This window comes from Perna viridis, chromosome 7 (assembly GCF_037379345.1).
Source record: "Perna viridis isolate PV_CMFRI_1.1 ecotype Kerala chromosome 7, ASM3737934v1, whole genome shotgun sequence".
NCBI classification, from domain to species: domain Eukaryota; kingdom Metazoa; phylum Mollusca; class Bivalvia; order Mytilida; family Mytilidae; genus Perna; species Perna viridis.
The window spans coordinates 3158048-3172227 of record NC_142451.1 but is presented as its reverse complement, the minus strand read 5'-3'; the positions used below and the strand labels follow the sequence as shown (position 1 = coordinate 3172227).

Genomic DNA, 14180 nt, shown 5'->3' with positions numbered 1-14180 from the left:
CATCTACCTTAGACTTGACTTTTGTGAGCGGGTGTTAATGGAAAAGCAGAAACCGCTTACCCTACCGGTGGACCCGGTCCATACTCCCAGTTTTTAGTGGAGTCCAAGTTGTTCATTTACTTTAGTTACTTTGTATGTATTATTTAAGTTATTTATGTTCTTTTGATTTCTGATAGAATGTTGGTCTCCTTGGTAACACTTCTACAAGAACATCTATGCCAACCTTATCATTCTGAAAGTTTCTCATATGTGGCAGTTCTAAGGTCCCTCGAAAGACCCCGTAGAACATTGAAACTGTTTTAAAAAGTTATAATTTAAATGTTAAAATATCGAAAGAAAATACTCAGAAAGCAAAAGAATTAAATAAATAAATAAATAAAGCATTTCATTATTTAGCATTATGTTATTCATAGTTTCATAGTAGTGGTCGTTCAAAGTTTATACTCAATCTCCTGTTCCGAAATACATTCAGCATTGAAATCCGTTATATCTTTGCCAAACACATTGCCTAACCCTAATATGATGCATATTGTGCCACATATTTCTTGAAGGAAAACGTAAGGATTCGCTATTGTGATGGAGTTAAATATTTTCTATGCAAAATTTCCTGTTCAGAACAAAAGAAAATCTTATTTAGTCACTAAGATTATTTCTTCTAACATTTGAGTTTCAATCTATCAAAAAGAACATAATACAGGGATAATACCTAGACAAAAGGAAAATAGACACACGGCAAATAAAAAAAAACAAGATAACTCACATTTTCACTAAGAATAGATTAAAAACATTACGCTTACTTCATAGTCCTTATAGTATCCTCACAACGTATTAAACCATAAAACATATAACAGTGCCGCAGGTCCAAATTGAAATTATTTTGGTCTAACTAACCACTTCTAACATTTCTATTACTTTACATGTTACAAAAGTAATTTTCAAAGTCTCACTGTGAATTCCCAGGACAAATGACATCTTAAAGCTGCATACCGTTGCAAAGCTTTGAAAATAAGGCTTCCAAAATCATTATGCTAAGTGGTTAGTGAGACCTTAAAACATTTTATAAGTTTTTTTGTTTTTCTTTTTTTACATTTTATAAAAGCTTGTGGTATTGTGAGTCTAATAAGACCAAAACTATCAAAATCAGACATAGGACTACAAAGAAATGGGCATTTTTATATCATGCCCCTCAGTGATATTTTCCCTAAATTACTAAAAAATTACAATTTTAACTAACTTGTCACACCAAATTGATACCTATGATAATTCAAGAAGTTGTAATAGTAAATATCATTTACCATTATGAAAAAAGAACAGATTTCAACAATTTATATCATACCCATTTCATTACTGTGTGATTCTAAGTCTGTGCTGTGTGACTATTTGAGTACTTTGAATATCCCAAGCAGTGACGTTGTGTATTTCATAGTTGACGTCAAGTTATGAGTCGCTGTTACTGATAAAAATCTTGTTGCTATGTTATTCTTTAAAAATACCTTGCACAATGCACCTCTTAGAAGATAGCCAGATTACCAATATCACTATACTGATTTTATGGGAAAATGGAAATAATGACCAGGAAAGGCAATTTTCCTCAAATTATGCATTTCTCTGAAATATGCCATAATTTAATTTGTGGTCTCATTAACCACTTCTAACGTTTCCATTACTTTACATGTTTAAAAAGTAATTTTCAAAGTCTCACTGTAAATTCCCAGGACAAATGACATCTTAAAGCTGCATACCGTTGCGAAACTTGGAAAATAAGGCTTCCAAAATCATTATGCTAATGGTACGATGATAGTAGAAATTCTTCACAAAATTTACTTGAATAAATAATACTGAAAATCCACATTTTTACCTGTTCTGCTAACTGACAGCATGGAGGCAACTTACTCACACATGTAAACAATATTCATACACTTTTGTAGTTAATTACATATACAGGTTCAGTGTGTTTTTGGTACTACATAGGGGGGTGGCCATTTGACCCGGAAGTGGTTAGTGAGACCTTTATTTCATTACCCTTTACCTGGTTTAAAGAGAAGATAATATGCTTCTTCGTATTGCTAGATTCAATTCTAGATACATTTAAACAATTAATGTTAAATTTCAGATTATTTGTTTTTAACTCCAAGGCATTTCAATCATTTTTAATCTAAAACTGTTTTAATGAGTACGGAATAACTGCTACATGGTTTCCATTACAATTATTGATTGGCGCGTAGTTCATCCAAACACTGTTTGAACTGAATCAGATTTACAATGTCCACAGAATGCTGCACAATATTGATGTGAAAAAGGACTTGCACATATGTTGGTAGAGTTCAGTATGAGACAATCCACACCAGGTAGATCATGACATATGCCTGCAATGAGAAAGAGAAAACAATAATCACAATAAATACACAAAATATATAACACTATGAATAATTATCTAAACTTATATTATAGAGTATTGTAAACCAACTATTTTTGAAGAAAAAAACTCTCAGATGTCTCATAAGTTGACAACAATACGTTTTTTTTCGCAATTTCCGGAAACAAATATTTTTTTAAAAAGTTGTTCGCACCATTAAAGATTCTTTGTCGCAAAGATTCTTTGTCAAATAATTACGTTCTGTATTAATTTTCCCTTAGATCCTAGTCACATCGTATAATCACATCGTATAAACCACTGTATATAGATAAAAAGAATATAGGGCTCACCAGAATTCGTCAGTTCAGGTGTCATTCTTGTGGATGGAATTGTTGTTGGAGACTTCGCATTTGTAGAAGGAAAAGTTGTAAGAGAATTCGCATTTGTTGTAGGAAATGATGTTGGAGAATTCACATTTGTTGAAGGAAACGTTGTTAGAGAATTCGTTACAACAGCAGGCATTACTGTTGCTATATATATAAATTTTGATCAATATAATGTATAGGATACATGTACGAAATCACAACAGTCAGTTGGAATGTTATATATATATATTTATATTTGTCAAATAAAGATCCAACACAACCAGAAGTTCCATATTTATAATTCATTAGTACTTTCACGTCTTTATAGACGATCGTCACGTGAAAAACTACAATAGTATCAAAAGAACGACTTAGTAACGTTATAAATAGAGTTAAAACGAAACTGAAAGTGTAAGCTGATACATATAATAAAAATTGAATTTAACGTCTGTTTAAGATAGGTTTAAATTTTTCAATAAACTTTCGTTCTTTCAACTCCCTTAAAGTGACTCTCGGAGATTTCATTTTATAAAATGGAAAAATAAAAAAAATTCCACAGCCACAAGTTTCAATGTGTGCACTCAGCGGTATTTGTCTATATGCGGAATCTCTGACTTGTTGACGGTGTACCCTCATTCGTTCCGATAATGCATTTCCGGTCTGGCCGATATATAACTCTTCGCAGTTCGGGCATTTAATACAATATATTAAATTGGCACTTTTGGAGTTCATATATATATATATATATATATATATATATATATATATATATATATATATATATATATATATATATATATATATATATATATATATATCAATGTAATGCGTAATCAAAACCTACGAGTAAACACAAAGAAACAACCAAAGAGAAGAAGATCTTCTTCACAGCCGTAAATCAAACTATTATACATGTCTTTTAGAATACTGTATTGGATATATCTAATCAGTTGACATGGCATATCCAATAAATTAAAGTTTTGTTAAAGCATTGCTGTTTGTTTGTTTGTTTCTTTTTTTTGTTCATTAATTACACTTAGTGTATGTGAAGTCAGCTGTGTTTCAAGCATCGTTACCAAAACGACTTTAAATTACCTAAATCAATACAATTACTAATGATTCAGATGTTCGCTCACCTTTAAATATGTCTATACAATCTTGAGAGACACAGTCACACTCGGCCGACTCTGATAATGTGGTTCTTTCACAAGTCAACAAATCATTATCCATCTGCGTGTTGTAGATGGAAAAAGAGAAAGATATAACATCTTTATTTATGTAAAAATTAATGTTTTATGTTAAATGGGATACACCACGAAAGTCAATTTATCTCTATAAAAACGCATTTATTTTTATTTTGTTTATGCAGACAAGAATTTGTGTTTTCCTCATTTTAGTAAAGTTTTCTTTCTTTTTTTTTTTTTTTTGTTATTGTTATTTTCTTTGTTTTTTTGTTTTGGTCTTTTTTTTTTGTATGTTTTTCACAAGTCAGGCTCTCCTGTGCGTATATACGTCGTATTTTATGTATTTTTTTCCGTTATCTTGCTACTTAAAACAAAATCCATCGACAAATGTATGCCAATAACACGTGTTATATAAACTATGTTTCCAATATCAAACCTTTGGAGCACAATATCCCGTGTATATATTTCCATCTTTAGATACTCTGCAAACCTATTCGAAATGAATAAAAATCAAAATACTATTTGAAGTTGCAGTACATGCTGAAGTATTTTATGAAGACATTTTTTTGATTTATTGACCATTTTTCGTAATCTAGGTGGCACATCAACAAACAGTTTGGGTTCTGTTTTCGCTTTTAAAAAAAGCATTTGTATAAAAATAGTTTAATAAGGTTTTACTTCGAATACAAATAAGCATAGCAAACATTTGTGCAGTATGTCCATGCATGACAATAGAACCGAGCTTCAATACTGCAGTAGTTCTATGGAAGGACTGTTTTTATTACTTACTTGTGATGATGAGCATTTTGAATCAAAACAGTGTAAACCTAAAGAATAAAATGCATATATTTAATATAACACAACAGGTAGTACACTAGACACTCTGTAATATATACCTTCGATGATTTAATATCATTACTATCAAATATTCATTCGCTATCCATTTGCAGTTCTGAGACTGAAGTTGTATAACCAACGAATGTTTGATAGTAATGATATTAAATCACAGAACATATATATTACAGAGTGGCTTGTAGCAAGTATATGAAATTCACTTATCAATTGTAAAAAAAAACAAAACCAAAAACAAAAACAAAAAACAAAAAACAAAAAAAAAACAAACAACAAACAAAAACAACAAACAAAAACAAAAAAAACAATAAAAAAACGAAAACAAAAAACGAAAAACACAACAGTAATCGAGTGATTTGACCATAAATATCTTTTTCACACGGGTGAATAATAAGAAAGAAAATTAATGTTGTTAGAATTTGATACTACAGTTATATCGACGCTTTTAGCTGCCAACGAACAAATAACTGAAATATATCATAAATGCAATCACTGAATGTTATACTTTTACCATAAGACGCTGTTGATCCTACAGTTGACACTGTCTTAGTCGAAATAATTTCAGTAGGCTTTTGAGATACAGTTGTTGAAAGCGTATACTCTGAAGTGGTAGTTTCAGTAGAATGGTTTGCAATTGTTGGTGGCATTGTATTTGTTCTTTCAGCTGTAGGGGTTGGTAATCTTGTCATTGTCACCACTGATGTTGTCGATTCTTTGGGTAGGTTTTGCGTGGTACCTTTGAACAAATTCGCCTTTACTGCAATGATATAATTCACCATTTATCAAAAGCTAGAGCCAGTAGTGATGATTTCATTTTTATTTTTCACTCAAGATATAGATACTAAAAATTCAAAAAAATAATTTCATAATTGTTGTGGTCTCGTTCCAATTTCAAATAAAATTGAAAGAAAGTATCGCAGTTCCAAAATATATAAAATAAAATGCTGTATCAGAGTGAACGCATCTGATTATTTGTCTTACAGAGGAATATGTAACATATTTGTAGTTGATCATGTAAGTTATAATGTTAGACGGTTCAAATTGTTGAAATTCCATTTTTCTTGGAGGAGTGGATCTAGTCTTACTGAAACAGTCCTAAAATCTCATGTAAATCTGAAATTAATTTTAGTTTAAATTAAGATCATGATTGTTATGTGTTAGAACGAAAAAGATGTCACACCAACTGTATCTGTGCATGATGCTGAAGTGCAAGAACAGCCCACATTAGAAACGTCTGTTCTGGAATTGTTACACAATGGCCATATCTAAAACAAATAAATGAAATAGCTTCCTATAATGCATCTAAAAATAACAATAAGGAAATGAATGGAATGACTATTAAACCATTATAACATTTTATAAATTGATTTTTCAAAAATCTAGACATCTTCAAAACGGTCATCATATTTTACTTCGCTGTGTTACACAAACAGCCATCACATTTTTCTCTCTCTAAAAGCGTATATAATTGTGAAAAAAAATAGCAATAAGTTTTGTTGCTTTTAGTTATTTGTTTAAACAATATTTCCATTTCTTGGGCATAACATGGTCATATTGTATGTTCTTGATAAAACGTGTAAATATATTAACTTTTCTAACGCCTAGTAAAGGAAAACTATTGACCAAACTATACGAAAAACGCGAAGACTTTTTATTCCGTACTGTCGACTTTTCTTTTATCTGTGACAACATCCCTTTAGCACCTTCGTATGGAGTTTCATATCACAACTCATACGGTTTCCCAGAGCTTGCCGTAACCACTCAGACTTTTTGTATTGCACTAGCCTTCTTACAATTAGGCCTCTGGAACAGTGTTGTGTTGCTTCAAGGCGGATCTCATCACTACAGATGTTTATGGTCGTCATCATGAACACGTGGATCATTACGGTCTAGCCATCTGCACCATGGAAGCTGATTTGTTCAATGTGTCGTAATTTTCATTTTTTTCTTTCGTTTACCCTGGACTTGACTATTTATGAGCAACTCAGTGGGTGTTTCAAGGAAAGCACAGGACGCTTACCATACCAGTGCCCCTGGTTCACACTCCCAGGTTTTAGTGAAGTTCGAGTTGCCCATTTACTTTTGTTACTTTGTATGTATTAATGTGTGGTCTTTGTCCCTGGATTATATTCTTCTTTTTTTATCGAGCCTATCGCACTAGAACTCTAACAAATAGGTTTCTGGAACAGGGTTATGTTGCTACAAGATTGAAGTCATTACTACAGAAATTTTATGGTCGTCATTATGAACTCGTGGATCATTATGGTGTATCCATCTGCGCCATGAAAACTGATTTGTTCAACGTATCATAGTTTCCCTTTCCTCTTTCGTCTACGCCGGACTTGACTTTTTATGAGCAACTAGATGTTTCTAGAAAAGCAGAGGACGCTTACCCTACCGGTGCACCTGGTCCATGCTCCCAGTTTTTAGTGGTGTCCGAGTTGCTCATTTGTATGTATGATTTTAGTTACTTTATGTTCTTTGTTGTGTATGTCTGTTTTCCATTTCTGGTCTTTGTCCCTGGAATACATTCTTTTTATTACCGCTATAACCTTGGTTCCCTTGATTACTCTTTACGCAGTCGTGTATGGTCCAGATATCACTTTTTTCGTCCTTCCCTAAAAAGGTTATTCCTTTTTGTGATATGTTTATCGTTGTGTAATGTCTGATTTAAAATCAGATGACGTATTATCTTTAAACAATCCTAATTCCGGAGATTTGATACATCGCATCTACCCAAATGAACTTGAGATAAAGGATACTATAGACACAGTAAGGTCAGCCTCATATCCTGGCCTACACTTAGAAATCGATGGTAAAGGAAAACTATTGACCAAACTTTACGACAAACGTGATGACTTTTCATTCAGAATTGTCAAATTTCCTTTCATCTGTGGCAACATCCCTTCAGCACCTACGTATGAAGTGTTCATATCACAATTCATACGTTATGCCAGAGGTTGCCAAAACTACGCATACATTTTTATCGCGCTAGAAATCTAACAAATAGGCTTCTGGAACAGGGTTATGTTGCTACAAGATTGAAGTCATTACTACAGAAGTTTTATGGTCGTCATCATGAACTAGTGGAGCATTATGTTGTATCCATCTGTACCATGAAAACTGATTTTTTCAACGGGCCATGGTTTTCCTTTCCTCGTTTGTCTACCCGGACTTGACTTTTTATGAGCAAATCGGTGGATGTTTCTAGAACAGCAGAGGACGCTTACCCTACCGGTGCACCTGGTCCATGCTCCCAGTTTTTAGTGGAGTCCGAAAAGCTTATTTGCTTTTGTTACTTTGTATATATGATTTAGTTACTTAATGTTATTTGTTGTGTATGTCTGTTTTCCATGTCTGGTATTTGTCCCTGAATTGCATTCTTTTTATTACCGCTATAACCTTGGTTCCCTTGATTACTCTTTAAAATGAGTGGTTTCCGCAGTTTGAACTTTTGTACCTTTTATTTAATCTTATCTGGTGTGTGTAAGTGTTCTTAGAGGTTCTCATTTTAGTGTTCCAGGCTATGTTTTTTGGTATATGGATTAACTATGCATGATTCTGTTAATGATTTCCCTACGTATGACCCATTGGTCTTTCTTTAAAAAAAAACATTGTGTTTAGGTTAGTTGTATGATGGCACGGTTAAAGTAATACACTTATGAAAAGCAATTCTTGTTTTTTATTACAAAGATTTGTTTTAATCAAATCATTAGTTTCTTACTAGTATATTTATCATTGTTGCGGACAACTGTTTAAATGGTTAAAGCAAAACACTGGTAAAGTATTTAATGTATGTATCCTTACATTGAAAGGCATGCATCTTGCATTCAGACGTCCATAATGTTGGTATATATGACAGTAACTCTAAAAAAAACTAAACATTAAAGCAACAAAATAAATGAAGAACTGACATTTTATGAGACACTCGGCTGACGTTTCTAGAAAAGCTAGGACGCTTACCCTACCAGTGCACCATGTCTACACACCAACTTTCCGGTGAAGTCCAGGTTGACCATGGAATTTTGTTTCTTTGTAAGTTGTGTTTTGGTAACGTATGTACTTTGTTGTGTGTGTCTTTTTTTCCTGGTAGCTCATCGGACGTATTATTTAAATAACCACTCGAATCCTGGTTCTCTCCAATTCTCCTTCATATATGCAACGAAATTCTTTTAGTATGCCAGTTCAGAACTGTTTAATTCAGCTTTACAATTTCGCAGAAGTCTATATAATTCCGCTGTAGTCTATATGATTTCGCGGTAGTCTATATAATTTCACTGTGGTCTATATAATTTCGTCGTAGTCTATATAATTTCGCCGTAGTATATATAATTTCTCCATAGTCTATAAAATTTCGCCATAGTCCATATAATCTCGCCGTAGTCTATATAATTTTACCAATGTCTATATAATTTCGCCATAGTTTATATAATTTTGCCATAATTTATATAATTTTGCCATAATTTATATAATTTCGTCATAATGTATATAATTTCGCCGAAGCTTTTTAATATCGTCATATATAATTTCTCCATTGTCTAATTAATTTCGCCGTAGTCTATATAAGACTTATACTAAGTTCGATTTCTACAATGAAAAAGATCGCAGAGTGATACCTTTGATGGTTGACAAGCTTCTCCAAAGCAGTCATAAACTACAAAATAGATGTAATATTGTGCACTTTAATGGGTAAACGCTAAAATATAAAAGGAAAAAAGGTTTTATGATGTTTCTGTTTGCTCGGTTTATTCATCATAACTGTATTGACTTGTGACTTATTTAATACTGTGCTTTGGCGAATTTGTTGATGTGAATAATCCATATCATATAGTTTATATGTTCTCATCGACACCCACTTAAGTTTTATTCGTCAGGCTTACTGTTTTATTAGTTTGAGGTAGAAAATATTTTAACTGTTTATTATATCGGGACTTTCAATTTATAAATCTATCTTAACTGCTTGGGAAATCGACTTTAGACAGAAGCGTTAAAAATTGTCAGTAAAGTGTACAACAGGTTTTGACTATTTGTTGCTATATAAACACCACTGTTCGACCCTTATAACAGTCTGTATCACAAATAAATAGCATTTTCTGTATTCAGTTTGATTTATATGTTAACCCATTACTCGCAATGAAAAACATAATTGAAATTACTTATTTGCGACTTATGTATCGATACATACTGCCTTCAGGTGTGGTGGATAGTGCAGTCGTTACATGTATCGGTGCAAAAGTTCCTTGAGTGGTGGTCGTGGGTAAGTGCTGATAATAGCTAGTTACTAAAAAGAAACAAACATCAATTACCAGGCTGTATTTTATATGCAATATACTCAGTCTTACAGGGAAAAAAAGATCACCATTACACTGCTTCATTATCCAACCCATGTATAATCAGTTTTCATGCTAGTCTGTACATTTTTTGGTTTTTTTTTCTTGCTTTTTTCGTCTTTTTAATAGGTAGTTGTATTTTAATACTCCCTAAAGAAAATGCACTGTGAAATAGAAAGTAAAGGTTGTCACATATTTTTTTAACAATATTTATAAGAAAACGGTTACTAGTTTTTTTTTCTTTTAACAAACAAGATATATTAATCTTTCAAATAATAATTACAAAACTTCAACAACCCTCACCGAAAAAAAAATCAACTCAATGGGGTATTACGTAGGCAAAGAATATGTAATTACTTTTTAGTAGTTCTTTTTCGGACAGATATTGATTGCCATTCCTGTGCAAAGTTCAAAGTTCAAGGTGGAATTCGGAAATCCTATGAAATTAGCTAATTTTCTATATTCTTATTACAAATTGTTGTTCCTATGTTTGGTTACTTTCTGAATCTACAATTTTCTCAATTGTGTAAGCGGTATCTATCTCTATCAGTTGCTGCACATAACGCTTTTTACATGTCATTATTCATTTCGTGACGTTAGTGTTAAGGAGATAAAGTAATGAACAATTGATTTGTTAACTTACCAATTTGTTCAGAACACGTTGTCGTTGAACATGTACAACCATTTCCATTAACGTCTTGGAAACCTGAACATTTGTTTCCAACCTTTCACAATTTAATACATAAAATTCCATGTTTAATATCTATATCAATTCTATGTTGTTTTCTTCAACAAAAATCAAATACTAGTAAATACTATAGTTGTTGTTTGCAGTTTACTTCTATAAGATAGAGAGTGATTTTTTTTTATTAGGGGACTTTTTATCAAATATTTATCGATTTAAGTTAGGCTGTACTACTGAAGTAAACTAAAACCAGGACCATGCCAAATGACGTGAACATATGATAGTCATTTGATTGTCATATGATTCTCATATGTTAAGTTTGGCTTGAAAACAAATGACAATCATAAGTACATGCCCGATTACTTTATTGTCAACGTACCTGAAATGGCATACATCTTCCTTCAATTTTGTTTTCAAAGAGGAATAAATGGCAGTATTGCTAAAATAAACGGTGAGAAACAACATTTAATACAGAGTTGTAAGGTCATATAGTTTCTATTTGTTTGTTATACTTGTTAGAGATGACTAATGGAAAATCTGTGACATAAATTTGATGTGTTTTCTTGTTTATTGAATGTGTTAACAAATATATAAAAAAAAACACACACGCACACAAAAACAAGTTTCTTCACAACACTTGATATGGAAGTATTTTAGATACTTTGTAATGTAGACAAGTGTTAGAAATTTGATTTAAAGTAAAATTTTATCTAGTCTGGGTTAATTACGAGTTAAACATTAGTGATCATAATGAACTGAAGCTATGCCTTAATAGCACTCATCACTGTGTTGTGATCAAGTCAAGCTTCTTTTTTACTTAAAATGATGACATAGCATAGTATTGTTAACTTTTTTAAAAGCTGAGTGGTCATTAGGTACTAACCAAATATAATTTACCACAGTTTTGCTCATTACATTTCGGGTACACTATTGGTGTTGCTAAAATATAGGATAAATCAAAACTTCTGGGCAAAAACAGTTCGATACACAACTACAAAATGATGCAAGTCTGTATAAAATAACAAAAGAAAATATACGTATTTTATGTACAAAATTTCTTTCGCAGTTTGCGTCAAAGCAAGCCTTGAGAAATTATGCAAGAATTATCAATAAAGATACATCGTTTAATTACTTTTCGAAATCCACTCACAATTTAAAGATTGTAACTCTAAAATAATATTTTTTGACTGTTTTAAACATATCCTAAGTGTATTTGTGAGTTCTGATGATATTACCCGCACAATGCACTTTACTTATCAAATGTTTTATCAAATGTTCTCAATGTTTCTTAAATCAATAACTTAAAACAGTGCAAATTTGTGTGTACATACTTGGTATAGTGGTAGTGGTTGTCGTCGGAATAGTAGTAGTTGATATCGTTGTGGTCGTACTTGTCGTGCTAGAAGTAGTTGGTTGTGCTGTATGAGAATTAACTGAATCTACAATTCAACTGATGGTAAATTCCAAAGCAGTAATTATATACACAAGATGTTATACAAGTATAAAGACTTGACATACCATAATAATTAATTCGCACAACAAATATTGCAGCTTGCTTATAAAGGAAGAATTATTGTGATGAAATAGTGTGGTAGAGGTAACTTTTATTTATTATAAATGAACACCCTTAACATTAAAATAATGCAAGTTGTGTTATTAAGCTTTTAAAGGTGCAGAAAGTACGTACAATGATAAGCGTGAACAACAAGAGTATGATGAGATAGTAACTAAAGAAACATTGCACTTGTCTCGATTGTGTCAAAGTGACTAGTGTTTTATTGAACATAATTGTTTTATTAGGATGGAAAAGTAGTTACCTTATCAGTTTAAAAAGATCTAGAATTATAAATGACATGATATTTTCTGTGTAATTTATTTAAATTGATTTAGGCTACAAAAAAGTCACCAATCACGTGAACGTATAACCATGTATAAAACGGATTCAATCTTATACCTGGTTGAATACATTACTTACTATGACAAAGTTGACAATATTGGTAACATCTACTGTAATTTGAATCAACTATATTACTATTGCAAATATCATCCGATGATTGCAAAATGTCACAGTCGAATGCCATATCACGGTCAAGGTCATCACAGGTTGCTGAGTCATGAATATTAAAAAAATAGCTGATTTTTTTTCTGGGTGAAGCGGGGTATAATACATGGATTATGAGTATAAGCGTATACATATTACAAGCAGAAGCAACTTGAGCAGCACATTGATGGGAAAAAAGGAATATAGTGGTAGAAAGCTCTTGTTTCGGAATGCTTGCATACGTATAATTTTGTGTGTAAAGTATAAATTACTAATAGAATGATTAATTGGAAAGATTGAATAACCAAAATGTTATCACGAGTGCCGAAGAACGATTAAATTCTCAGGCGTTCTTGGCACGAGTGATCATATTTTGGTTATTCACTATAATCAATTGATTATCCTATTTATTATAAAGATTTTATTCATAATTAATCGATATTTTCTACATAAATTTTAAATTCTGTGATTGGCGGATTGATATCAAAGTTGTGACGTATTGGCGGGAGAAAGTCGGATAATGAAATTACCAAATTTATTTCACAGTGTGAGTTATCGAAATGTAATACACTGGGAACATTCGATAAAATACTGTTATCTATATAATAATTGCTTTTCTTTTCCACAATTTAAATAAAAGTTTAAATCGATTGTATTAATTAAATTAATATATCTCAACACAAAGGAGAAGAAAATTTCCTTCTGCAATCATGTAAATATACTAAGGTTCGATTCTTAAATTTCTAAAAGTTTATATTTTGCTCATCTTGATACGAATGATAAACATATCATTTTCAACTATTTTGAGGAACAGAAAAAAATGATAATAGTGTGCATTAAAAATGACATCAATCAATTACCTTCAGAATATAACAACACTCAATGACTATTAGAGTAGTTGTCAATACAAGAAAAGTCTATTATCTTTGGAGTAGTTGTCAATACAAGAAAAGTCTATTATCTTTGGAGTAGTTGTCAATTTAACAACAATCGATTACCTTTAGAATAGTTGTCAACACAGCTCTGTGTTTTACAGTGACATATTTGTCCATAATGTAGATTTGATGTACACAAAGAATGCCCACGAGATTCCTGAAAATTTAAAACAGTTTGTTGTACATATAAATCACTTGACATTGGTAAATTGACTAAAAAGATGGACTGTGTGATTTAACTGAGGGTGAATCTTTCATAAATGACAACTACTTAATTATTTGAACCAAAGGTTAAAGAGTAATCAAGGGAACCAAGGTTATAGCGGTAATCAAAAGAATGTAATCCAGGGACAAAGACCCGGCATGGAAAACAGACATACACAACAAAGAACATAAAGTAACTAAAATCATACATACAATGTAACAAAAGTA

General features: G+C 31.7%; 1 protein-coding gene across 2 annotated transcripts in view; it reads right to left on the bottom strand.

Annotated features, from left to right (window-relative positions):
• Window positions 1-2135: 2135 nt before the first annotated feature.
• LOC148610978 (uncharacterized) overlaps window positions 2136-14180 on the bottom strand; it is a 31985-nt gene continuing 19940 nt past the window's right edge. Inside the window, exons 13-27 of one of the 2 annotated variants that reach the window (XM_088590945.1) lie at window positions 13812-13905; window positions 12104-12211; window positions 11656-11711; window positions 11152-11211; window positions 10731-10812; window positions 9943-10038; window positions 9374-9411; window positions 8565-8624; window positions 5938-6022; window positions 5269-5514; window positions 4695-4732; window positions 4342-4395; window positions 3858-3951; window positions 2707-2886; window positions 2136-2366 (exon numbers count right to left, since the gene is read on the bottom strand). In XM_088590945.1, the coding sequence (XP_088447071.1) occupies window positions 2227-2366; window positions 2707-2886; window positions 3858-3951; window positions 4342-4395; window positions 4695-4732; window positions 5269-5514; window positions 5938-6022; window positions 8565-8624; window positions 9374-9411; window positions 9943-10038; window positions 10731-10812; window positions 11152-11211; window positions 11656-11711; window positions 12104-12211; window positions 13812-13905 (1431 nt within the window). In that variant the 3' untranslated portion in view covers window positions 2136-2226. The remainder of the gene's footprint in view (window positions 2367-2706; window positions 2887-3857; window positions 3952-4341; window positions 4396-4694; window positions 4733-5268; window positions 5515-5937; window positions 6023-8564; window positions 8625-9373; window positions 9412-9942; window positions 10039-10730; window positions 10813-11151; window positions 11212-11655; window positions 11712-12103; window positions 12212-13811; window positions 13906-14180) is intronic. The other variant, XM_088590947.1, reaches the window with a different exon arrangement.